At 45.5% G+C, this 9,778-nt stretch overlaps 1 protein-coding gene across 1 annotated transcript in view; it reads right to left on the bottom strand.

The window, feature by feature from the left end:
• Positions 1–737: 737 nt before the first annotated feature.
• TAF2 (TATA-box binding protein associated factor 2) overlaps positions 738–9,778 on the bottom strand; it is a gene marked incomplete in the record, with an annotated part of 136,773 nt that continues 127,732 nt past the window's right edge. The window contains 1 exon segment of the mRNA XM_056522670.1: positions 738–3,933. Coding sequence (XP_056378645.1) covers positions 3,668–3,933 — 266 coding nt within the window.

Genomic DNA, 9,778 nt, shown 5'->3' with positions numbered 1-9,778 from the left:
CAGCATAATACTTTATATGCAGAGATGCAGTAGCCACAAATCCCACCACAACTGGAATATCACATCTGGGCTGGATCCTCACATATAGTCAGGCTCACACAATACTTTACACAAAAACAAAAAGACTTTTCTTTAACCCAGTGCTACCCAACCAGGGTGCCTCCAGCTGTTACAACTCTCAGCAAGCCCGGACAGCCAAACTGTCTGAAGCCTAGCTGCTGAAGAAAGGCCTAAGGGGGTCAAGAAACGCGGCCAGCCTCGCACTATTCTAGTAACTACCACTACCTACCATATTGAGATAGCACAAGTCTCTATTTGCCTACCTGAGAGGCATCCTCAGACATTCCAGTTAACCCGTGACAACGTGCGCTGCCTCAAGCATGAAGACGCAGCCAGAATCCGCTATCACAGCATTAGAAGCGCAGCAGTCCCCACAAACAGAGCCCACTACCACTCGCGATGCGAATTAATGAGACAACCGAGTCTCCAGCAGCGCGCTCCCCGCCAGGAGACCCTGGAACATGGACTGCTATTGACACGCTCTACAAGGTACCATCTACATGCCTGTATAACTGTTACCTACTAATACAGCTACCAACATTGCATAGAGACTTTGCATTATTCCATACTACCAAACAGGGAGTCATAGACTCGTTACCTTACCTGGATATCCATAACACCAAGAACTTTATCTCATAAGCTCTGACAGAGTACAAAATACTTTATATTGCGCTATATTGTGATCCAGGTTATTTTATTATATTCTTATTTTAGTCATATTTAGTGTGTGGCCACATTTGTATCATCTACTATATGCAATTATATGTTTTATTAAGGTATAGCCTTTTTTTGCCGCCACATTGTATATTATTCATTTTCGCTATCTTGTGTCCCTGTTGACTCACACTCTATTTCTCTCAATGATCCAGTCTGTGACATCACTCTAGTACAGACATGGCCGTTCATGCTGTGATTTCTGTAAGGAATTGCAGCTCAATGGGGAAAAAAGACAGGCATTAATTAACTTCCCACAATCTACACCACCTAGGGTTTGGAGTGTACTTGCGCAATTTATTATGCAAAAATAGTTTTTTTAACGCAGCAGATAAATGCAACTAATCTACGTGCACAAACTAGACAAAACTCCCAAGCGCAAAAATACAAAAATGACGTACCTAACGCAAAAGTCAACAAAATTGCACAAAAACAATCAAACATTTTTTTTAAAAATGTTCAAAAAGTATGATAAATGTCTCCCAGATTACCTTTTGTCTATCTGTGCTACTAAAATGGTAAGAAGAATATGCAAAGCAGCTCATTAATAGGTCACCTGACCAGGTGCCATTTTAATGAGCCGCTTTGCATATCCTTCTTACCAGAATTCCTAGTGAAGTGCTAAATGGCTTAAAATGATCCACACACCATGCTTTTCTCAAGAACAGATACCTCCTGATCTACTAAAATGATGCCGCTGGTAAATGTAAAAAAATTTTTCCCCAGAATTAAAGCCCTCCAGATTGTACGCCTCCCCACTTCCATTCCCCTCCCTTCCTCAGCTTGACAGACAGGGCTCTGCTTCCAGCACCAACATATGAAAACATGGCACATGCGCAAGACTTGGACACATCCGGTGAGTGATGGCGCTGGATTCAACCAAAGTATGTGCTTCTAATTGAGCCACTCTCTTGTTATGTTGGCGTTGTTTGCTTTTGTCCACTTATCCCATGGTGCTGGATACGAGATTCCTCTGTACTTCTCTCTTCTTTGCATCATACCATTTCTCAACAGCATATCCTCCTGTTCCCACCTTCATGTTTACCGAAAGAACACGGTTACTCCCAGATCTGCTTATAAGAGCTTATAATTCCGCTCCAGACGTTTTGCAGGATATTATTAAACTCAATTTTTGTGATTAAAACAAGAAATAAAACATGTGATGTTAGGGAATTGCGCAGAAAGATGTATCAAAACAGAGCTAAAGAAACTAAACATTAACGGATGCCAATTATTTGTGCTTTGTCCACAATAATAACTACTGTCTATTTTACATCTGCCAATTACTATCATTGTAAACTGCTTCAAATACCTATGTATTCCAATCTAGTTTGGAATCTAGCTAGGGCAGACAAAAGACATGCACAAAATAGAAATTATGTAAAAATTTTGTCAAAAATAATAATGATAATAAAAAGGCCCAAATTTATCACTGTCTGCAACTTTTTGCACTGTCCATCAAATTAATTACATTTATATGCCCTTTTTCCTCTTCTGTACTTTTTTGGGGTGAGAACCAAACATTAAACATACAAGAAAAGTAGGCATGGCTGTGACAGTGTCAAGGAGCTGGACACATTAATTGAAGCAGGTGACCTGAAGTTAGTGCAAAAAAAATGGTAAAAAAATTAATTAAAAAAAAAAGTAACAGCATTAAACAATTCTGCATCTTCCAAAACGTAATAAATGTTAAATATAGGATAAAACCTAATTAATTCAGCGAGAGTAATCTTTACTCCTTAACACCACATGATGGATGCATCTGTCATTGTGCCGTTAAAGGGTGTATTGAGTGGGTCCAGGACTCTAGCACGCTTTATATACGGCAGCTCCTTGGCTGAGGGCTGCTGCTTCTAGCCTTTGGCTGTCCGGGCATGTTGAGAGTTGTAGTTTTGCAACAGCTGGTCGGAAAACACTGCTGTAAGGATTAAGGGTTCAGGCCATCTTTTTAGTGGTACAAAAAATGACACCCATTCAGCTGGGGAACTTTGGCGACATTGTTGACTTCTACAGAAAGCTGATATCCGAGTATGGACATCACGGATTTCTTAGTTTTTTTTGCATCCTGCCATACATCACTACTAAACAATAGCAAATGAGACTATCTACAATGACCTTTACTGTATGAAGGACATCTGCTCTCCAGAGGTCAATGGTGTCTTCAAAGTTTTAACCCCCCCCAAAAAAACTGTAAGAGTTAGAAACCCTCACTGAAAGGCTAAGGGCCAATCAATTAGTTTACACTGAAATCTGCAGCAAACCCTGTACATGTGAATGCACCCTAAATATCAGACATATTGGTGGTGACTCTCACACCACAACTCACCGCTGGTTACAAAGCACCTGGCACTCCATTGATTCGGACCACCCTCTCGAATGTTCCTGCTTGAGAGAACCTGGTTAAAGATTTAGATTTTCTGGTAAATCTGTATTTTTCTTCCTAGAAATAACACCCTACATACATAAATAAGCTGTCTGGGCCTCAGAACCACACAGACGATCAACCTTCTTTCACCAGGCTTAAAGTCAGCGGTAACAAAAGCTTTGACAGTTTTCTTTAAAAAAAAAGTTTAATAGACATTGTGGTGTTAAAAAGGTTATTATGACGGCCCAAAACGCAGGACGACAAAGCCAAGAGTCTTTTCTTTTTTTGCAGACGTTCTCGAAAAATACTAGAAAGCCTATGTAGCCCTTTTACCATCAATTACTGCAGAGAGTGACTCTCTCCTACAAGAGAACCGCTGGGACTGAAGGTTAAGCTCCTGGAAATTAAAGGCTACTCTGTCCAGAGACCTACTAGAAACCAATGCCTGCAACATCATCTACATATGTAGACCATAGTCTTTCGGTGCAGCATAAAAGTTGGCCATCTATCATAGAAGTGGCAGCAAGATCACTCGGAGAGCGAAGGGGAGCGGATGGAGCGGCCGCTGGCAGGACTGTTGGAGAAGGGCAGCGCCTCCCGCTCTTTGTCTTTGCTTTCATGCTTGTGCTTGTGTTTATGTTTGTGCTTGTGCTTCTTCTTCTTTTTCTTGTGGTCATGGTGATGATGGTGGTGGTGGTCACTGTGCTTGGATGAGCTGGACTCTTTGATAAAAGATGATAATGGAGTTTGTGGGATCGACATCAAATGCAAATCCATGGAAGATTGTTCCTTGCCTGTGAAGAGAAGAAAAAAAATCTTTATTTAAAAAGGGAAACTGCCAGCTAGTTCACCCACACTAAACCCAATATACTGGGTTATAACACAAGTGAATAGAAGGGTTCTGTAAAAAGAAGGGTTTCTTACATTTTTACATTAAAGAGGCACTGTCATTGTTAAAAACTTTTCATATATTACAGGACTCATTATAATATGACATTTCACAATATACACCTGTAAAAATTTTTTTTTACATTTTCACCTGAAATTGAAGCTCAAAATAGCCACCACTAGGGGTCGCCTGTCTTTTAGCCAGACAGACTAGTCTAGATTTTACAGCATACTGGATACCGGCCGTAAAGCATGCCGGTATCCAGCATAGGAGATTTCTATTGTGTATGCAAAACTACAGATAAAGGATGTGTGGACATGCTGGGAGCTGTAGTTTTAAAACAGCTGGAGGCAACACTGCTCTAACACAGTTATTTACAAACATTGCAGCTTCAGTTGTTACTAAACTACAACTCTCAGCATGCTGAAATAGTCAAAGCTTTCTCGGACTCCTGAATGACAAAGAAGTTGATCGGACATTCAGGAGTCTGTGAAAGATGAATGACACATATAATGACAGCTATGCTGATTAGCATCCAGCTTTACTAGGAGAAGATAAAACAGATAGAACATGTATTCATAAAAATGCTGTACTTTTATCTAAAAAATCCTTGCACTAATTTTATAAAGATCTATTCTTATATTTATACATTTTATCCTGTTATGAATTCATCATAATGTCTTCTGATTACTGCAGGCAAGCTCCAAGTATCTTCCTCTGACACATGACAGCATAAAACCAGAGAGGAAAGGGTTACAGAGTAGAGAGTACTGATTGGCTGACTGCCCAGGCTTGCTCCTGTGAGGGAGACAGACTGACACGCCCCCTCCAGCCTGTACAATGAAAAAGTAACTCACCAGCAGATAAATGCTTATATCTCTGGATATATAGGTCTGAGACACACAAAAATTATATGCACATGATCAGGATTGGATCCTGGGTAACATATCACTTTTTTTCTTTTTTTTTGCACTATGACAGGTACGCTTTAAGTATTTTTTTGAGTTCTGCCCGTTTACATGTCAGCTCTCTAAGCAGAGCGCTAACCCTCACCGGCAGGATAGTAAATTAATTTGCACATATATGAAAGGGGCAGGACGATCAGTAAATCTGGAAGAGGCAAGGGAGCTCAGCGAGACGGCTCCTCACCTCCATAGTGCAGAAGAGCACAATAACTACAGACATGTAAACGGCAGAACTCCGGAAATACTTCACATAAAAATGCAAGTAACCCCTCTTTTTACAGCTATTCACACGCACTATAACCCAGTATATTGAGTTTACTGCAGGTGAACAAGCTGTACGTTCCTCTTTAAGAATAAAGCACCAAACTGCCCAGTCTATTCAACACTTCAGCAGAGAAAAAGTTACAGTACAGTAGAATGGTGGGAAGGTGACCACAATAATTCTGTTTTGAATTTACTTAAAAATAAAGTTAGAAAATAAGCAAGAAACTCTAATGATTGGTACTTTATGGTGTATACTGTGGAGATGGTAACCAAAAAGCTACATGCCCGCATTTAAAAATTCAATATATCCCTATAGACTGACAAGGTCACAAGTAATAACTGCTCAAGTGATTCTTAGCATAGCAAAGCTTCTCTAGTCAGACAGAAAAAAGGCCCAAAAATGTGAGTGACATTCAAAAAGTTCAGCACTTTTATATTTTCATAAAACACTGTGAAGCCCCTCTCCCTTCCTTATGGGGATTGATGTTTGCCCGATTGGACTGTTGGTCAATGTTGTGATGCTGCCTTTAAACATCTGATGTTCCGATAGTTGTTGACTGTTATAGTGTAATTCCCCACCAATGTGGCATTGTTTATCATCTGATTTGTGAGATTGTTTATACAATGTTTTCTGATGCTGGCGACGAAAATAAAAATAAAACTTTTTACTTTGGAAAAAAAAAAAAAAGAACACTGTGAATCCAGGAGGATTAATACCAAGACCCCCACCAACTGCTAAAATGAAGGGGAAGATAAAGACTATGCCCTTCATTTTTGGTTGCCTCTCTTTGGTCTATGACATTTTCTATGAATCTGTACACAGAATGCCTCAAAAACAGCTGTTGATGGGCAGAAGAGCTTCCTGGGAGGACCAACGGCCCTGGACCGTTCGATCCCTGAAACATCCCCCCCAACCGCTGAGGCCGGCATCCGTCGAGATGACCTGCCAGTGGAGGGGCAAGAAAGAACGCTCCTGTCGAAGAGGAGGAGACCGAAGCCACCACAGGAGGGACTGGCGAGTCCTGAGGGGAAGAAGAATCCTGCGATCGAGGGATAGCGGAGACTTGTCCCACCGGGACAGAAGAGAAAGTTGAAGAGGTTGACAATGAAACTGGGCGAAGGGAATGGCCTCCATGGCCGCCACCATCCGACCCAGGACTTCCATGCAGAAACAAATGGAAACTGGAACAGGACAACAGAGAAGAAGAAACTCCTGTTGATAGAGCGTGGCGCTTGTCCGGTGAAAGCCGTGTCGAACTGGAGCCCCAAGAAGATCAGAGACTGGGTGGGAATCAGGTTGGACTTGTCCTGACTTGCCACCCAGCCGAAACGGGACAAGGTCTGAAGAGTGAGAAGGAGCCTCTCCTGATTCTGGTCCCTGGTTGGAGCCTTGACCAGGAGGTCATCAAGGTAGGGGATCACGGACACACCCCGTGCTTACAGGATGGCGAACCCCGCTGCCAGGACCCTGGTGAAGACCCTTGGGGCCGTGGCCAGGCCAAAAGGAAGGGCCACAAACTGAAAATGGCCTTCCGGAACGGCGGAGTGGAGATAGCGCTGACGCGCCGGAAAAATTGGGATGTGTAGGTAAGCGTCTTGGATATCCACCGAGGAAAGAAACTCCCCTTGATCCATGGATGCCACCACAGAACGGAGTGACTCCATATGGAAATTACGCAGGAGTAGGTGGCAGCTGAGGAGCTTCAGATCCAGGATCAGGCAGACGGAGCCCCCTTTCTTGGGGATGAGGAACAGATTTGAATAGAACCCCGAAAAATACTCCTTGGGAGGAACTGGGACTATACCTGAGCAGCCGCCAAGGAAGGAGAGCAAGGAGGGCGGAAAAGAAAAAGCAGTCCCTTGGAAGGGAAGCTCAATCCAATAGCCGTCATAAACGACATCTCGGACCCCAGAGTCCTTCACGTGGGCAATCCAAACATCCCATAACAGGGACAAACGACCTCCCACCCGAAAAGAATGGGGGTGTCCCTTCAGGCGGAGGGAGACTTGCAGGTGCCCGCCTTGGCCGCAAAATGGCCGGAACGGTTATTCGACTTCCAGGAGGGGCGAGCCTTGAAGGAAGGAGCCTTCCTATCCTGTGAAGGCGCCAGTCTGTCTGCCTGACCAGAGCCAAAAGACCGAAAGGGCAAAAAGGAGGTTGACTTCCTGCAGGAATCGGTAAGGCGAGACTTGTTCTGCGTTAATGAGCTCTTACCTCCAGTAGCCTCGGAGATAATCTCATCCAGGCATTTTCCGAAGAGTCGGGTCCCAGAGAAAGGAAGCTCAATAAGAGATTTCTTGGAAGTGACATCGGCGTTCCAGGCCTTGAGCCACATGGAGCAATGAATTGCCACCAAGATACCTGTGGCAAAAGCTGTACAATGGGCAGACTGCAAGGAAGCAGAGCACAAGTAGTCTCCAGCATTGGAGAGTTGAAGAGCAAGATCTGCCAACTCCTCCGAAGGGGCCCCAGATAAAATGCCCTGGCAGAGTTGGGAAGCCCAAACAGATAGGGCTTTTGACACCCAAGCTGACGCAACAGCGGGAAGCAAAGCTGAACCCGCCGCTTCAAAAGCAAACTTGGCCAGATTCTCGATCCTCTTGTCCGCCAGATCCTTAAAGGAGGCCGCGTCCTCCAAAGGGAGAGCAGTCTATTTTGACAGGCAGGAAACTGGAGGATCCACAGCCGGTGGTGTTGTCCATTTCACTATCAAGTCCTGGGAAAATGGAAACTGCACCTGAACCTTCTTAGTCTTTTGGAAGCGTTTGTCTGAATGTTTCCATGCCGCTTCCAGTAAGGAGTCAAATTCAGAATGAGAGCTGAATACCTTAGGAGAGCGACGGGAGTGGTGGAAGTAAACTTCAGGAGCTGGGTCCGAAGTTCCCGGGTCCTCTAGGTGAAAGGTCTCCCTGATGGCTGACAACAAGCTGTCCACCATGTCGGACACGTTAGTTAATTCCTCTGGATCAGAGGTAGAACCTGACGCCTCATCTCCCAGCTCCCCAGGAGAACGGGAGCGGGGTGGAAGCAGCGTTAGATGAAGGCAAGGCGGGCCTAGGACGTAAGCTTGGAGACCTTGCACGGCAACCAGGAGGAGTGGCCCCTGGAACGGGGGCACTGCCGGGGAAGAGGAGACCCCTGAGGAGAGTGCCTGTCCCGAGCTCGGAAGCACGGAGAAGAATCAGAGATTAACACCTATGGGCGTTTGTGAGATTGCCCTAGACAAGGATCAGGGGAGGGAGAGCGAGCCTCTCTGGAGAGCGGGCGCAAGGAAGATTGCTCCAAGACGGTCACCACAGAGCGGGAAATTGACTGGGATAGGGAGGAAACCCATTCCGGGGGGGGGGGGGGGGAGCAGAGCCCACATGCTCCGGCAGAACATCTTGGGAGCAAGGACCAGGAGCTCACAGCGGTGCAGGTGGATTCAGCGGAACCACCAAGCATTTTAGTTTTGCAGCCCACACAAGAGTAATAAGTGACCAGGGCTGCAGTGACCGGTTTGGAGGAGGAGGAGGGGGGGGTGTCTGGTTTGAGTTCGGACATGACAGCAAGTAAAAGAAGCCAGCAAGGAAAAAGCAGTTTCACTCGGTTTTGTGTCCCTCAGATGGAGAGAAGAAACAGGCTGCAGCTGGAAGAGCAGGGACTCTGTCCAGGAGAAGAGAGGGAGCGGGGCAAGGTCCTCGCAGAATGTGGAACCCGAAGTAGCACACCCCACTGATAGGAGGTCAGTGAACCCCCAGTGTGTGCGTTGAACTGTGATAGGACATGGCGGGAGATGGGCTGGGACCCCGCCAAAAAAGCCCGCCGGCGGAAAGTGGGCAGAGCTACAGGTCGCAGCCTAAATTAAAGACCCCCGACGCTCCGGGTGCCTTATACAGAGGTGGCCGAAAGCGAAAGTAGCTGCAGGCTGTGCGAACTCATCGCAGCCAACAAGAAAAAAGGTTCTGGGAGAATGCTCCTGATACAGAGTGCTGGTCTTGGAGACTGAAAGGAAGACCCTGGAATTCAGGATGGCCGAGCAGGGAAAACCTGGTCCCTGAAAATGCTGAGGTACAGAAGAGTGGGCACAAAACTGGGGTGCTCCAAAGGTTGAGAGCCCTGAAAAATAAAGACCCAGGGGGGAGGGGGGGGATTATGCTCACCATGTACCAGAACAAACTTACCTACTGAAGTCTTCAGCCAGCTATTAAGATACCTGCATCATGCCGGGCTGAGACAGCGAGACAAGCAGGGAAGGTAGGGGTACCTGGACCCAAGGTACAACCCCAGGTGCTGGCCAGTGGTGAGAAGGGGTTGACAGTGCATAACTTTATGCCTGTGCCCCTTCATCACATATGGGGGAACAAGAAGCGCCATGCTCCTGAACCCCCACCTAAAAAAAAGGAAATAAAAAGCTAAAATGACTTCCCTGAACTAAAAAATAAAGTAAAAGACCAGGTCTGGAGAACTCCAGACCTGTGTCTGCCTCCTACGGACACTAAGCTAAAACTGATAGCTCAGAGTCTGTAGGCAGGGTATAT

Source organism: Hyla sarda, chromosome 5 (genome assembly GCF_029499605.1).
Source record: "Hyla sarda isolate aHylSar1 chromosome 5, aHylSar1.hap1, whole genome shotgun sequence".
NCBI lineage: Eukaryota > Metazoa > Chordata > Amphibia > Anura > Hylidae > Hyla > Hyla sarda.
The sequence above is the reverse complement of the archived record's forward strand: the minus strand, read 5'-3'. Positions and strand labels throughout refer to the sequence as shown.